The sequence below is a fragment of the Spinacia oleracea genome, chromosome 6, assembly GCF_020520425.1.
Source record: "Spinacia oleracea cultivar Varoflay chromosome 6, BTI_SOV_V1, whole genome shotgun sequence".
NCBI classification, from domain to species: Eukaryota; Viridiplantae; Streptophyta; class Magnoliopsida; order Caryophyllales; family Amaranthaceae; genus Spinacia; species Spinacia oleracea.
Window position 1 is genome coordinate 64,726,296 of NC_079492.1, and position 17,248 is coordinate 64,743,543.

General features: G+C 37.6%; 1 protein-coding gene across 2 annotated transcripts; it reads right to left on the reverse strand.

Annotated features, from left to right (window-relative positions):
- Nucleotides 1-2,274: 2,274 nt before the first annotated feature.
- Nucleotides 2,275-6,386, reverse strand: LOC110786555 (uncharacterized). Of its 2 annotated transcripts, XR_002532891.2 has the most exons (7): nt 6,139-6,386; nt 5,964-6,014; nt 5,807-5,858; nt 5,593-5,651; nt 4,245-4,290; nt 3,388-3,602; nt 2,275-2,491 (listed from the first exon to the last, which is right to left on the reverse strand). XR_002532891.2 is itself a non-coding variant. In XM_021991111.2 (6 exons), exons 1-6 carry the CDS (start codon nt 6,217-6,219, stop codon nt 3,484-3,486), a joined length of 408 nt encoding a protein of 135 aa, XP_021846803.1. In that variant the 5' UTR covers nt 6,220-6,386; the 3' UTR covers nt 2,976-3,483. The 2 variants fall into 2 exon arrangements, 1 of the variants encoding a protein (XP_021846803.1); XM_021991111.2 differs by lacking the exon at nt 2,275-2,491 and having other exon boundaries at nt 2,976-3,602.
- Nucleotides 6,387-17,248: the final 10,862 nt, after the last annotated feature.

The window sequence follows — 17,248 nt, forward strand, 5'->3', positions numbered from 1 at the left end:
TAAGCTTTCCAGACTTACTTTCAACCAAGTTTCATAACATATCTAAATCACAAGAGTAAAATCTCCAACCGAATTCCACATTTTTGGTGCTTTCCAGACCCAATTTCACATTAACCCTCGTTCTTAAAATCACACCACAAACATATAAAAGAAACTTAGTTTCATATCAAACTCAAAATTCAATCATCTGGAAAATTCAGACTACATTATTTAGTTCTCTCTTCAAAGAGGGGGTGAAAAGGCATTAATTTTTATTTGTTTTCTTTCACCCACTGGGAAGCCTTGAACTCCTCAACCTTAGCTTGTTTTTAACGTTTAATCCTCTCCTATTGATTATAGGACTTACCTAGATTCACCTTACGCCATAATCAAGACTACTCCAGAACAAGAAATAAAACATTCGGGTCGTATTGAATCGAAAAAGAAAAGTCTACTTCAGAACAAGAAATAGCACCAGGGGATACAAGGAGCTTTTATCATGGAATACTAGGTTTTGGAGCATTTTCATACCTTCAGGGCATGCTTGGATTAAGGAGCAAAAAAGTCAAACCATCCTAATAAAAGAAAAATGAATAGAAAAATGGAGGGGGATTGAGGTGGTTGCAAGGAGGGTGGGTTAGTGGTGTTATTATAAGAATTGGTGGTGTTGTGGGGAGGAGGAAGGGGGAAGCTATTACCCCAAATGAGGGTAATAATCACCCTAGTGGAATGGTGGATAACAATTAACCCCATAATGAGGGTAACTATTCCCCTTTTCTTTTCTTCTTACCAACACTAGCTAATTCTCTTTGCCACCACTTCATCCCTTTATCATCACCTCCAACTACCTTATCTTTTCTTAGTTTGACTTTTATTACCCCTTAATGCATTACCCTCAATCCAAGCCGCCCTAAAAAGTCTATTCTACAAGATAAGTTTTTTCGAAAAGACAGTAATCTGCTCAATCTAAAAGATTCATCGTAGATAGATGAATGTCCACTAAGGTATTAAAGAATATCCAGGAATCATCCAAGCCTCCCCTCTTCCTCCTACATTTAGCCACTGTTCCATCCAAACCTCCCTTCTTCCTCCTTTCATGTGTGTAGTTAGGGTGGGTGAAATCAAGATCCCAAGAGAGCACTACGAGAGCACACACGTAAATTCGTAAATCTTTTGCTGAAGTAATGATCGATCTACACCTCTACGGAAATCACTTCACACTTTCTGTGATTCTTCCCGAGGTTTTACCTGCTCATGTCTTCATAGTTCATCCACAGCCTAATCACATCACTAAATACTTGTTTATCTATTTGGCTACTGCAAAAGCATGATCATATCTTTAAATATAAATCAAACCTCTCTTTCGTTTCCACATTCCACAGATAATCCAAAAGGAAGTAGATGACTCATGACTGCTCTATATGAACTTAGTCTCCTCCTCCGTTACCTGAGTTTGCCACAATAATCATATCTTTAAATATCACATATAAACCTCGTCGTATCCATTTCCACTATCCTCATAAAATCCAAAAGTAAGTAGATGAACTATTAATGACTGCTCTACATGAACTATTATCGCCTCCTCTGTCACATGAGTTTGCCAAAATTATCATCACAGCTCACAATCATCTGAACCCTGACACCAAGGACCCTGCAACTAGATTCTCCAGTAGTAACTAGTAACACTTATACATAAGGATTTTTCATTCACCAATTCACCCCCCCCCCCCCCCACCCCCGCCATCAAAAAGTCTACCAATCAGCCAATCACTTCGTCAGAACCTGGTATAGTAAGTCTTCATGTCTAAAAAGACTCGGGAGTGACATTAAAGATATCCCTATATTGGCTGGTAGATATATTTTACTCCAGAATGGTTTTGAAAAAACAGGGTAGCCAACAAGTATTGCAAATTTACTAGACCAACTTTAACCAAACAAATCCCTACACTATGTTACTCCGACTCTTGATTTTACCTCAAGTACCCGTGTCGGACCCTCGACACTCCGACATGGGTACGGAAACTCCGACACTTCATTTTCAACTTAAATCCTAGAAAATTTTCAAATTTAGCCGAGTCCGACACTAGTACCCGAGTCCAAGTTACATAGTCCCTACACTCCCTACAACTCTATCAAACTGCAAAGTATTGACAATTTGACAGTCAGCTAGGAAGGGAAGAAATACCTACAAATGTGACTAGACTGACTACTATAGAAAGTAAGGGCCCTTTGGGAATGGAGCTGCTATTGAGAGAGAAATAATACAGACTGGAGATCAAGCCAAAAACCACAGAATTGTCACACTACGCTAAGATCATATTTGGATGAAATGAAGATGATAGAAGAACCTGGCACAAACTGTTCATATATAAGATATGCATGTTAATACAGAGTATATGATAATGCTGTTAAGTATAGATAGAGTCCAAGCTTGATTCACATACATTCTGAATTAGCAGGGTGGATCTCTGTCTTCGTCAAGCAGCTTCACATTTCAGCTAAATAAGTATTTCTACACCACAAAAAAAATTAAAACATTCAAACTTTTGTTAAGAGGGGAGAAAGTCTTCAAATAGCAGTCGCTTCAGTTGTGATTAGGCAAGAATAAGTAAAATACAAACCATGCAATTCTATGGTCATCTCCATGACAAATGAGAGAATTGTGAATCTTCCATGTCTGAACAAACCCAAGTTTACCCGTCTGTCTGAGATAAACACCACTACGGCATTTTTAAACAAGAAATGTCTCTGGTACAGAGACAAGTACCGGGTAACATGTGCCAAGTATTAGTATGTATGCCAATCCTCTGTCCATAGAGTACATTCAGTGTACAAAATGGCAAGAGAAAATGACCAAGTTGTCAGCTTTTAAGCCTTGTGGAAAAGACATACTTCTGTGAATGATAGATTCACAAGGATCTCAAAGATAATATAGCTGACTACCGTAATTGTCGAGCATTCAAGCTGCCTGTTGAATTACTGTACTAAAGATGAAGTGCTGAGAATTAGCTGATCCCTAAATTCAGTGAATCGAATACCTATGACATTCAAAATCCAAAACATGTACGGAGTACTATATTACAAGAATTTTTTCCAGTAAACAGAAGAGGTAAAAACCAAGTGCTTTCCATTACAGCCTCTTTGACGAACTACACGGGTTAAACCCTCATAAATATTGGGTACAGGATTCAATAAATATCTACCAGAATCCCCTGGTGAATTTTGACAAGCGAATTACAAAAGGAGAAACATCCCCTACATATGTCCTCGGCATGCTTTCTTATATCATGATATGTATAAACATGATGTAAGAAAGGTGGCTCAAGATTACTGCACGGGAACACAACAGAGAACAGTGAAAATGCCAAAACACGATAGAGGAAATACTCTATATAAAATGAGCATCACCTCAGAGATAGGCCCAAAGCAGGATCCTGAACACACTGAAGAGGTCACTTGTGCTAGCACAAATGGAATTCTTTTCCGTCAACAGGCTGTATATCTCTATGTTGAAGAAGTCCCAGATTTGTGACTCTTTTCATCCTGAGGAGCCTGTGATGAAGATAACATCACAGCATGATACGATGAAGACACAAGCTGAGCCACCGCTGGAACTGCACCACCTGGAATGTAAAAAATCAAAAATGAAGACCAAGAACAAGGTACAATTAAAACTAGGACGAGTGGAGTAGCTGCAAATTAAAAAGTTCAAATCCTGTCTGATGGTCCCATCCCCACATGGCCTATCATTCTTATTGTTTTCTAATATTAGATGTAAAAGAAAAATATAGCAGTTTTCTTTTACAGATTGTTTTATGTGCCTCGGGGGCCCTCAACCTTGAAATGAACAAGCAACTGCCGGAGGTTTCTTGAAAATTAACAGCCTAAGGAGCTCGGGAAAAAACGCTTCCCATACATACTAGACGTACAGCAAGCAGAATCAATATTCATCAATGCCAACAACAGCTGCAAATATAAAATTTGCAATACTTATGTTCAGAACAGACATCCATGATAATTAGAAAATAGGAATAATCATCCCTGCTACCTGAAAGACTCAGGTGTTGATGCAAATTAATACCAATTAACTGCAAAATTTGATGACTTATGTGTTCAGCGTGGGTGTGACATTTATGTATGCCTCTGCGCGCGCGTGTGTGTGTGTGTCTGTGTGTATGTGTCTGTGTCTGTTTGTGTGTGTGTCTGTGTGTGTGTGTGTGTGTGTGTGTCTGTGTGTTTGAGAAAGTGAGAGAGAGGGGTCATACCTGCCAGCCCAGCACAAGCTGATGAGAAAACTATGACCGGTGGTGCCTGAATAAAATCAGAGTATTCAAACATAAACATCCCAAAGGAGGCTCCAAGTTAAACAGATGAACAGAAACATAGCATCAAATTTCATACATAGTTGTCACAAGGCAGGCAAGAAACCGAAAAAAAAATACTGTTATCTAAGGGCTGGACTTGTTAACAGAGTTCAGAAAAATGCAATTGTCATAACTCATAAGGGCCTTCGAGTCATCAAAGTATCTAACATACATGCAAGTTTTAAACCAACTTCGCATGGATAATGTTTTCACGACTTACAAAAAGGAGTAGTAAATTCCTAATAAAGGTTGGAACCAGTGTTACCTAATTCTCTAATTACAAGTTTACAACCGCGAATTGAAAAGGCGAATACAGGAAATTGTACGTTTTTGGTCTAATTTAGCAAATTAAGTAGCGAATTGTGAACCCGTATCCAGTCTCATACTAGTGAATCAGAAAAGAGTGGTTGGAGACTTGGAGCTGAAGTTTTACATCAGATCAGCCAAGAGCCTCCCGGAACAGTTCTAATATTCCCACATAACACAAAAATCAGGTCTTGCTTTTAGAATTTTTTGTGTCTGACCCTCAGATCCATAACCAAATCAGGATTCTTATTCGAGTCCGAACATTTTGTGTCTAGTCTATCCCATATATGGTAAGTCAATACACTTGAAAACTACAATCCATTGCTTACCATCCAACCATCTTTTTGTGTTAACAACTGAAGTTAGATGGAGGGAAATGAAAAAGTCTTCAATTTTATCATCGGATTTGATTTGCCCTCTCTTTTGGCTTCTAAGGTTGCTACTCGCGCACTCGCCTACTCTAGCCTAGAATACGATGTAGTTTAGGCTGGAAAGTGAAAAACCTTCCTTAAAGGTGTGCCTGTTGAGGTTATTTCGCTCTGATGTTGATTTCCGTAGTTGAGCATTTGGTTGCAAAAACTTTATCTATATTTATCTACATCACTACAACACTAAGGGTTTGTTTATTTCAACTTATTTTAACTTATTTTGATTTATTTCAGCAAAAAGAAGTTCAAGTAAGTTCAGATAAGTTAAAATAAGTTCAGTTTAGATAGGTTCAGCCAAAACAAGCAGACATTCTATGCACAAATAAGTTCTTTTCAACAAAAAAATAAGCAGACAATTTCACACAAGTAAGTTTTTTTCAGCAAAACTAAATTCAGATAAGTTAATTTCAGTCAAATTTAGTTGAACCAAACATAGCCTAACTCTCTCGAAAAGCGGCCAGATAAAACAGAATGCAGCATCTAGTTATCATTCTTATAGAGTCAAGTAGACTTACTCCGATTAGAAAATGCAGCCACATTGGCCCTTTAACCCATTTATAAACAGTCGGCATTACTGCACAAAAGACGGACACTCTAAGCATCTCGCAGCAGAAATTCTTTTATTGAAACTCCAATTATGCTCAAACAAAAAAGCTGGAGCTTTCCTGACATTTCTAAATTCTAATATCGTCATTAACTGGAAATTAAACTAAACACTAAGGTATTTACCATAATTGAACGCATAGAATGCACTTGTGGTGCCACCAACAGCAGAACCAATCTGCAATCATTCACACATTTATGCAGGAATTAGAAATTTTAACTTAAGCTGAATTATAATCATAAAACTAACAAATATTAACTTTAAAATCAGAATTCTATATACCATTGAAAAGCTGTCTCTGACGAGCGGCGCCACAGTCCAACGACTAGTTTCCTGCGATTACATTATTGACAACAACAATAAATCAAAAAAAAATATTCAATGATTTCGATTTTATTCGAGGATTACTGAGAAATTGAGGCCAAAATGGTTGAATTTTTGTTTTCCGTTTACTTACCATTTCTTTTGAGAGAGGACCAGCACAGTGTGGACATGTGATTGAAGTCACAACTTTCGGATTTGAGGAATTCTTGGCCATTTTTCTTGCGAAACCCTAATTTTCTCTAAGATTTTAATGGAAGTTTAAAATGGTGGTTAATTTTGGTGGCACATGGCGGAGCACGGTGGCGATATGAGAGAGAGGAGTGGGGGACGGTGCCACGGTGTGAATAGTCTGATCGTGTACACAGTAAATATGATTCGAAATTCGGAAGAGGGGAGGAGCTAGATTTGACCCGGTGGACCGTTCCAACTTGATCCGACATAATTCTTTATTAAATGACACAATTTTTTTGTCACGTTTGCCAATGCAATATTTCAACCATTAATACCTTTTATTATCAATGGTTAAAAATTATAAAAGTTTGATATTATAAAATTATAGGATGAGACGATTATAACAAGACCCCACATGATTATATTTTTTGTTAAGTATAAATCACAATTGATGGTCAAAGTATATTATATGAATAGTGCCAAAAGTACAATTGTGTCATTTAAAAAAGAATGGAGGAAGTATGCACTTGTTTTTTGAAAAATCAAATTTACGACTTGTTTGGTAATCTAGATGTCATTTGAAATTTTGAATTTTGCTCAATTCATTTATTTGGAAATACTTGGAATTTAGATTTGGATTTGGGTCAAATTCAACCCTTAAATAAATAAAGCCATTTTTGAAATTTTGAAATACCATTTGAAAGGTTATCATTTCAATTCCACTCGACTCTTATTTTTCACGGCTCTCACCCCTCTCTCTCTCTCCTCCTTTCCCAATTTCCTAACATGTTTTCTCTCTCCTCTCCCAAACCCATCGTCGCCTCAACCGCCACTCCACCACCTCTCTTGCAATCAACCACCGCTTCATCACAACCACCATCACCTTCACGATGACCACCTTCATGAGCCACCTCCTCCCTACAATCGTTGGCATATTCTCTGCCATATCCTTCTAGTAATTTATCCTCCCTTCTTCTCTCTTGTTCATCACATAGCTAATCATACTACTCAAATCAATCACCTAATTCTGCTTCAACTAACACCTAATTCAGCACAAAATTTTCCTATTCACAATCTTTGCCTAATCAACCTAGGAATCAGGAATTGCAAATTTTCACCTGCAATTGAAAAGAAATAGAACAACATAACTTGCTTAGAAAAAAAATGCGCATAATAACAGAGCAACAACAGAGTTGAAGAACTTTTCTCGGAGGAAACATTGGAGAGGAAAAGGAAAGCAAGTAACCCGAGGAGATTGAGGTTTCGCCGGCGTCGAGAAGAATTGGGGAAGGAGAGAGAATGACGTGCAATTAAGGTTTGGAAGAGAATCATATTACAATTAATTTTTTTAATTAATGTTTGAAAGAGAATCATATTGCAGGAAGAAAATCGATGTGTTTGTGGAAACAAAGGAAATCAAATTGTTGATGTATCGAAAAGAAAATAGTTGATTATTTTTGCTTGTTTTAATTTTTTTAGCAAGGATTTTTGTTTTTGTTAAATTGGATTAATGGTTCATGTATTCAATTTTGAAATTGGAATTACGTAGTTTTCAAACACCAAAGGAATTTGAAATGATCATTTGAAATTCTTAGTTTTTTCACAAACATAACATTTGGAATTGATTTTCAGTATTTGAAATTACTTATTTCAAATGAAATGATAGTATCCAAACACTACCTTAGGAAAATAACTATTTATGCATTTTCAAATTTATTTTTTATTTATTTTTAAAGGAAAGAAAATCATGTGAACAACGTGAAATCATCATTTTTTATGAATGAATTATAATGACTTCGAGCTAGTAATATACCTCGTACAGAACGAAGAGTATAAGAAAACATACGCTCTAACCTCATACTACCCCAACCCTAGTTCCAAATAGACTTTGTGGTTTAGAAATTTTCAATGAGTGCTATAAAACTTATTACCATTAGAAGGCCTTGAATTATTATTTTACCAATAGGATCGTAATGTGATTTAAATGGTTAGTTGGCTATATAACGAATAATGACAATTGTGGTTAAATAATGATGGGTTTTCGGTTTTCCTCTCCATTCTTCGGCCTGCTGTCACCCGTCTTCGGCCAAAATCCTCCTCTTCTATGGTTAGAGATATGAAACCACCATGGTGGTCAAATTTGACATAAGAAACATTGAAAAGGAAGTAGGGAGAAAAAGGTTTACAAGAAACATGTGTGGTTATTGACAACTACGAAGCCACGTTGGGGCTCAATGGGGCTCTGGCCCCTATCATGCAGTACAAATTATTAGGATGTATTACAAAAAATTTATTTGTTGAAATTTTTGTTGCTTCAGTGGTTAGTGTGGGTTATTAGAAGTTACGTCAGAGTTTTAGGTACAGTGTTCGAATCTTGATGTCCTTGTTTCCTTAATAGATTTGGTTTTTTCTTTTCCCCATTAAAAGAGAAACCTTTTGATTTTCTGCGAATTTTAATTTCAGTACTCTATTCCCTCATTAAGTTAATTTGGTATTTTAACTACAAATACTATGTATTCTTGACAATTAAATATAAGTATACAACATTTTTTTACATCCTTCGTATAATTCTACAAATATATGAAGTGTATTTATAGTCCACAGTGTCAATTTTAATTTCTCCTTGTCAAACTTCGAGGGGTGACGTGCAATAGTTTAATGTCACTTTAACTTCTAGTAGTAAATTCTTACTTAAAATCATTTCCAGTTTTGTTTACTATCATGTTATTTATGCCTTTTTAGCATTATTTTCGTTTAATACAAATTAATGACTCGTTTATAAAAATCTAATATGCATTATATGAAACTAATATGCTTGTTTTATAATCTTAACACTTATAAAGCCACAAACTTCATTTACTATTCACACAATAATGAATTATCGAATATGCCCCCAATTTCCTTCTTATTTTTTTTTTGTCATTTTCCTTAAGAATAGTGGCCGGACTATTTTAACCTTAGAGCATCTTGCTACACTTGTTTCTTTTTTCCTCTTTCTCCTTTTCTTTCTTTTTCATTTCTCTTTTTTCTGATTGTTTGGCGGGGAACATTATCCTTTCTTTTCTTCTCTCCTCCCGTTTTTTCTTTCTGGGTCTCTGCCATTCATCACTCATCACTCATCATTCATCACCTTCCTCCGTTAGTACGGTTTTTATTCTTCCGCTCTTGCTCCCCATTTTCGATCTCCCTTCTTCCCTTCATGCTGATTGTTTATCCTCTCGTCTTTCTCTTCCATTTCTGACCAGATCCCTAAACTTTGGAGATCGGGAATGAAAGAGACTTAAGAGTTTGATGATAATAAAGGAATGAAACATCGATTCATAGATCTGAAACTCTCGAAGGTATTCTCTCTTTCCTTTTCTCTTACTCTTTTTATTTGGTTTAGTGTTCGAAGTTCAATTGGGATTTAATGGCGGAAAGTAGGTTACGTTGAGGAGAGATTTTTTATTTTTTTTGCTGAAACCCTTGTTTGTGATTTCTTATATGTTCGGTTGGAACTTGAAAGGTTAGATTATAAAGATGGATATTTAAGGCAAGAATGCTTGTAGATAATAAAGATGAATATTTAAGGAATGTATGAATTTGTTTGATTGTTACTCCGCCGCATCGACAACCACCAATCTCTTGCGCAAAATTATCAGTATGTTTTGTTAAATTAATGTAATTGATTTTACTTATTTCTTGGATTTGTTGAAGATTGGCTATGTGTGTTAGGTTATGATACATATGACAATTCATAAATCATGCGGAAAAACCATAAAGCCAGGAAAGCATATTATTTACACATAATCATTTAGCATAGAATAGGTGCATACATGTAGCGTGCCTTCCCTAGCTGCGCCCGAACTGAACAAGAACAAGTCTTTAGGACTCCAAATGTCGTCCCTCCGTAGATAGTCCACAGTACGTCCGGATCCGCCTCAAGTTAGACCAACTAGAATCGCCCTTAAGGTGCTTGGGAATTTCGGTTATTATTGCAAGTGTATGGCTGATTTTATTTCAAAAACTTACCCTTTGAATACTTCAATCGTACCCATAAATTGTGACCCTAGGCACCTATTTATAGGAGTATGGAAAAGGAATTGTAATCCTACTAGGATGTGGATTTGCTAGTTAGAACTTTATTAGGACTCTAAATAACAAAGCAAATCTAATAGGATTAGGATTTTAATATTTGCACAAATCGTAATAGGATTAGGATTTCCCGCACAACCATCGCACAAGCCGTGCACTCGCGCAGGCCTTGCGGCCCACGACAGGCGCACAGCCCACGCTGCTGTGCTGTTCGCGCGCGCGCCCTTGGCTGGGCCTGGCCTTGAGCTGGGCCTGGTCGAGGCGTGCGTTGGTGCGTGCGGCTCGTTGGGCGATGGCCTGGCTTCGTGCTGGGCCTTCGTCTAGCGGGCCTCGTCCGATGCTAATTCGTACGATACGCTTCCGATTAAATTCCCGATTCCGGAATTCATTTCCGATACGAATAATATTTAATATTTCCGATTCCGGAATTAATTTCCGTTTTGAACAAATATTTAATATTTCCGTTTCCGGAATTATTTTCCGATTCCGATAATATTTCCGATTCTGACAATATTTCCGTTTCCAGCAATATTTCCGATTCCGGCAATATTTCCATTTCCGATAATATTTTCCGATATGTACCATGTTTCCGTTTCCGGCAACATCTACGACTTGGATATATTTCTGATACGATCCATATTTCCGTTTCCGGCAATATCATCGTTTCCGGAGTATTCATTTCTTCCTTGTGACGATCTCAGCTCCCACTGAAACCAAGATCCGTCGATTCCGAATATCCATAGATAGAGTATTTAATGCCATTAAATACTTGATCCATTTACGTACTATTTGTGTGACCCTACGGGTTCAGTCAAGAGTAAGCTGTGGATTAATATCATTAATTCCACTTGAACTGAAGCGGCCTCTAGCTAGGCATTCAGCTCACTTGATCTCACTGAATTATTAACTTGTTAATTAATACTGAACCGCATTTATTAGACTTAACATAGAATGCATACTTGGACCAAGGGCATTATTTCCTTCAGTCTCCCACTTGTCCTTAGGGACAAGTGTGCATTTCCTAATTCCTTTGTCGCTCGATGCTTGCTCTTGAACATAAGGTAAGAGTTGTCATCCTTATTATGTCCAGAGGTGTTTCTCGGTTTCAGAGTTCAACTGATCAAATAAACAGATAATCATAGCCTATGATTCATCCGAGCACGGCCATGCATTTCACAGTTTCTAGCTCTCCGAGTGGCCTTGTACAACTTTTAAGCATCTCATCCCAATTTATGGGAGGACAATCCCAATCTTGTGATCTTGAGATTAGACTTCGTTTGATAGGTGATTACCTGAGCGTTGCCTTTATAGCCTCCTTTTACGGTGCGACTGTTGGTCAACGTCAAAGTAACCAGTTCTCAAACAAGTAATCTCAAATCACTCAGGTATTGAGGATTTAGTGTCTAATAATTTAATGAAATTTACTTATGACAGATTTTCATCTCTTACAGTAAAGTTTCATAGGTCTTGTCCGATACTAGTCTTCCCAAAGTAAGTATCTATACAAATGATTATGACATTGCCATGTCCACATAGTTCAAGAAACAGAACTACTAGTCATCTTGCATTCTAGTCTTCTAACGTTTTCTATTCGTCCAATTTTATAGAAAACTCCGACTAGGGACCATTTTCAACCTTTGACATTCAAGTTCACTTGATAGACATTTCTTAGTCACAGGACTGGTCCTGACAGTCTATCTTGAATATATCGTCAAATTGAAGGGACTCATCATTTAATAAACCACAAATTAAATGGAAAAATGAATTCTATTCATTTATTGTGAATGATTAACCAATAATGTTTTACAAAGATTTAAACTCTAAAACTTTAAAACATTAAATAAGGACATCAAAGCCATTCCCCAATATGCTTGATTCCCATAGCTGCAGTGTGCGAGTTGTGCTTCGCCTGCGGCAGAGGTTTAGTCAATGGATCTGATATGTTGTCATCAGTTCCAATTTTGCTTATCTCGACTTCTTTTCTTTCAACGAACTCTCGTAGAAGGTGAAATCTACGAAGTACATGCTTGACTCTCTGGTGGTGTCTAGGCTCCTTTTCCTGTGCAATAGCTCCGTTATTATCACAATACAGGGCTATTGGTCCTTTAATGGAGGGGATTACACCAAGTTCGCCTATGAACTTCCTTAGCCATATAGCTTCCTTTGCTGCTTCATGTGCAGCAATGTACTCCGCTTCAGTTGTAGAATCCGCAATGGTGCTTTGCTTAGCACTTTTCCAGCTTACTGCACCTCCGTTGAGGCAGAAGACAAACCCAGACTGTGATCTGAAATCATCTTTGTCGGTTTGGAAACTTGCGCCCGTATAGCCTTTAACAATTAATTCATCATCTCCACCATAGACCAGGAAGTCATCTTTGTGCCTTTTCAGGTACTTCAGAATATTCTTGGCAGCAGTCCAATGCGCCTCTCCTGGGTCTGACTGGTATCTGCTCGTAGCACTGAGTGCGTACGCAACATCCGGGCGTGTACATATCATAGCATACATTATTGAACCAATCAATGATGCATATGGAATCCCATTCATTCGTCTACGCTCATCAAGTGTTTTTGGGCACTGAGTCTTGCTTAGAGTCATTCCATGAGACATGGGTAGGTAGCCTCGCTTGGAGTCTGCCATCTTGAACCTATCAAGCACCTTATTGATATAAGTGCTTTGACTAAGTTCAATCATCTTTTTAGATCTATCTCTGTAAATCTTGATGCCCAATATGTACTGTGCTTCTCCTAGAGCCTTCATCGAAAAACATTTCCCAAGCCAAATCTTGACAGAGTTCAACATAGGAATGTCATTTCCGATAAGTAATATGTCGTCGACATATAATACTAGGAAAGCAATTTTTCTCCCACTGACCTTCTTGTATACACAAGATTCGTCTGCGTTCTTGATGAAACCAAAGTCACTGACTGCTTCATCAAAACGTATATTCCAGCTCCTGGATGCCTGCTTCAATCCGTAGATTGATTTCTTCAGCTTGCATACCTTTTTAGCATTCTTTGGATCCTCAAAACCTTCAGGCTGTGTCATAAACACAGTTTCTGTTAAAACGCCGTTTAAGAAAGCGGTTTTGACATCCATCTGCCATGTTTCGTAATCGTAATATGCAGCGATTGCTAACATTATCCGAATAGACTTTAGCATTGCAACAGGTGAAAAGGTTTCATCGTAATCCACACCATGGACTTGTCTGTAACCTTTTGCAACCAATCTAGCTTTGAAAACTTCAAGTTCCCCATCCTTGTCCTTTTTCAGTTTGAAAACCCATTTGCTTCCAATGGCTTGGTAGCCATCTGGCAAATCGACCAAATCCCATACTTGGTTTTCAGACATGGAGTCTAATTCAGATTGCATGGCTTTTTGCCATTGCTTGGAGCTAGGGCTCGTCATAGCTTGTTTGTAAGTCGCAGGTTCATCACTTTCAAGTAATAGAACGTCATAGCTCTCGTTCGTCAAAATACCTAAGTACCTTTCCGGTTGAGATATATACCTTTGCGATCTACGCGGGGTAACATTTCTAGATTGACCATGATTCTCACCAGATACTTCTAAAGATCTCTGAGTTTCATCCTGAATGTCATCTTGAGCATTCTCTAGAGTTTGTTGTTTGACTCGAATTTCTTCGAGGTCTACTTTTCTCCCACTTGTCATTTTGGAAATGTGATCTTTCTCCAAAAAGACACCATCTCGAGCAACAAACACCTTGTTCTCAGATGTATTGTAGAAGTAATACCCCTTTGTTTCCTTTGGATAGCCCACAAGGATACATTTGTTAGATTTCGGATGAAGTTTGTCTGAAATTAATCGCTTGACGTATACTTCACATCCCCAAATCTTAAGAAAAGACACATTTGGAGGCTTTCCAAACCATAACTCATATGGAGTCTTTTCGACAGCTTTAGACGGAGCTCTATTTATAGTGAGTGCAGCTGTATTTAGTGCATGTCCCCAAAATTCTATTGGAAGTTCGGCCTGACCCATCATTGACCTGACCATGTCTAGCAAGGTTCTGTTCCTCCGTTCCGACACACCGTTCCATTGTGGTGTTCCAGGAGGAGTCAATTCTGATAGAATTCCACATTCTTTCAGATGGTCATCAAATTCATAGCTCAGATATTCACCGCCTCTATCAGACCGCAGTGCCTTAATCTTCTTGCCTAATTGATTCTCTACTTCACTCCGAAATTCCTTGAATTTGTCAAAGGATTCAGACTTATGCTTCATTAGGTAGACATAACCATATCTACTGAAGTCATCAGTGAAAGTGATAAAGTAGCTGAAACCACCTCTAGCATTTGTACTCATTGGTCCACATACATCTGTATGGATTAAACCCAATAGTTCATTTGCTCTTTCTCCAACTTTAGAGAAAGGTTGCTTTGTCATTTTGCCAAGTAAACATGATTCGCATTTACCATAATCTTCTAAGTCAAATGGTTCTAGAATTCCTTCCCTTTGAAGTCTTTCTAAGCGTTTCAAGTTTATATGGCCTAATCGACAATGCCACAGATAGGTGAGATCTGAATAATCCTTTTTGGCCTTTTTGGTATTTATGTTATAAACTTGTTTGTCGTGATCTAATAAATAAAGTCCATTGACTAATCTAGAATATCCATAAAACATCTCTTTAAAATAAAACGAACAACTATTGTCTTTTATTAAAAAGGAAAATCCCTTAGCATCTAAGCAAGAAACTGAAATGATGTTTTTAGTAAGACTTGGAACATGGAAACATTCTTCTAGTTCCAAAACTAGCCCGGAGGGCAACGACAAATAATAAGTTCCTACAGCTAATGCAGCAATCCGTGCTCCATTTCCCACTCGTAGGTCGACTTCACCCTTGCTTAACTTTCTACTTCTTCTTAGTCCCTGTGGATTGGAACATAAGTGTGAGCCACAACCTGTATCTGATACGCAAGAAGTTGAATTAGAAAGTATACAGTCTATAACGAAAATACCTGAAGATGGAACGACTGTTCCGTTCTTCTGATCTTCCTTTAGCTTCAAGCAATCTCTCTTCCAATGCCCCTTCTTCTTGCAGTAGAAGCATTCGGATTCAGAAGTGGGTTGACTGACCTTCCTCTTTTCAGACTTGGCGCCAGTTTGCTTAGTTGGGCTGGCCTTGTTGCCACCTTTCTTAGCATTCCTCTTCTTACCAGATTTCTTGAACTTGCCCCCACGCACCATAAGCACATCTTGCTTATCACTTTTGAGCGTCTTTTCAGCGATTTTCAGCATACCGTGAAGCTCAGTGAGCGTTTTGTCCAGACTATTCATACTGTAGTTCAGTTTAAACTGATCATACCCGTTATGAAGAGAATGGAGGATGGTGTCTACAGCCATTTCCTAAGAGAATTGCTGATCCAGCCGACTCATATTCTCAATGAGTCCAATCATTTTGAGAACATGTGGACTTACGGGCTCGCCTTTCTTAAGCTTGGTCTCAAGAATTTGCCTATGAGTCTCGAATCTTTCGACTCGAGCCAGATCTTGGAACAGGTTCTTTAACTCACTGATGATCGTGAAAGCATCTGAGTTGATGAACGTTTTTTGCAGATCTGCACTCATGGTGGCGAGCATTAGACATTTTACATCCTTGTTGGCATCAATCCAACGATTGAGGGCTGCCTGAGTGACCCCGTCGCCTGCGGCTTCGGGCATCGCCTCTTCCAGGACATACTCCTTTTCTTCTTGCATAAGAACTATTTGCAAGTTCCTTTGCCAGTCAAGGAAGTTTTTCCCGCTCAACTTCTCCTTTTCGAGAATTGATCGAATGTTGAATGAATTGTTGTTTGCCATAATTAAAACTACAATTGAAAAGAATAAACAAATAAATAACCATTCACAGTTTCTCTTAATAAACTTAAATTCAAGCATACATGCATAATTCAATGTTCATTAAGAATTTTATTTAAGTTATGTGTTCCGGCAGGTGTGAATAAAATGATTCCAAGATCCTAAAATCATTGAAGAATTAAGCACAGTTTGTCGACTTAATTCTAAAACACTTTGGGTAAGCAAAAGCCTTTTGCTAATAGTCTAGAAACTATTCTTGGTTGATAGGTACGTCTAAGAACTTATTAGGTAAACCTATCGATTTTGCCACGACATAAAAGGACTCCTTACTTATATCGTTGAGTTTCACCAAAACTAACATGTACTCACAATTATTTGTGTACCTTGCCCCTTTAGGACCAATAAGTAATACCTCGCTGAGCGAAAACTATTACTAGATTGATGTAAAGGATATCCAAGCAAGTGTATATTTTGGCATGGCACCTTTTAACTCAATTTTTAAGTTTGGAACTTAAGGCTCTTACTATGTTGGTTAGATTTTAAGTGAACTAAAATCCTTAATCATGCAACATAATCAAGCTTTGATCTCATGCATATTTAAGACATATTTAAATTCAATAAATAACTTAAAACATGCATAAGATAAATGTGATCTAGTATGACCCGACTTCATCTTGAAGCTTCAACTTCAAAGTCCGTCTTGAAAATCTCCGTGGGAGGCACCATTTTCTTCAAATAGGATAAGCTATAATTAAAACTAATTACAACTATTTGATGGTACGCAGACCATATTTGAATTGAAAAAACAATTTTGGTACTTTAGACCAATTACGTTCAAATTAATGGTACGCAGACCATATTTTCTATCCTATTTGGGCCATACTAGTCACTTCATAACCTGCAAAACAGTACATATACAATATATACCATTCACCCATTCATTATCATGAATGGCCCACACAGCTGGTTAGTAAAACACATTATGCATCACATAAATATTTGCAGCAATTAATCAAGGGCACCAATAATCTACAAATTATTCAGTCCTTATTAATTCTAATCAAGTTGTTTTAACCTTAAGGATTTGTAGACCTAATCAAGAGTTTATGACTAAAAGGGCTCCCACTTAAACCAATAAATTCATATCCTTTACTAATTTTAAACATAAAAATGTATTTCTAGTCTA

Bases quoted from the DNA above. Each gene is read 5' to 3' on its own strand.
- LOC110786555 (XM_021991111.2), bottom strand. From the start codon at position 6,219: ATGGCCAAGAATTCCTCAAATCCGAAAGTTGTGACTTCAATCACATGT. The intron at 5,652-5,806 runs GTAAATACCTTA...TCTTTTGTGCAG, and splicing joins ATTCTATGCGTTCAATTATG to TAATGCCGACTGTTTATAAA. The intron at 4,291-5,592 runs GTAAGTCTACTT...GATTTTATTCAG, and splicing joins GGCTGCATTTTCTAATCGGA to GCACCACCGGTCATAGTTTT.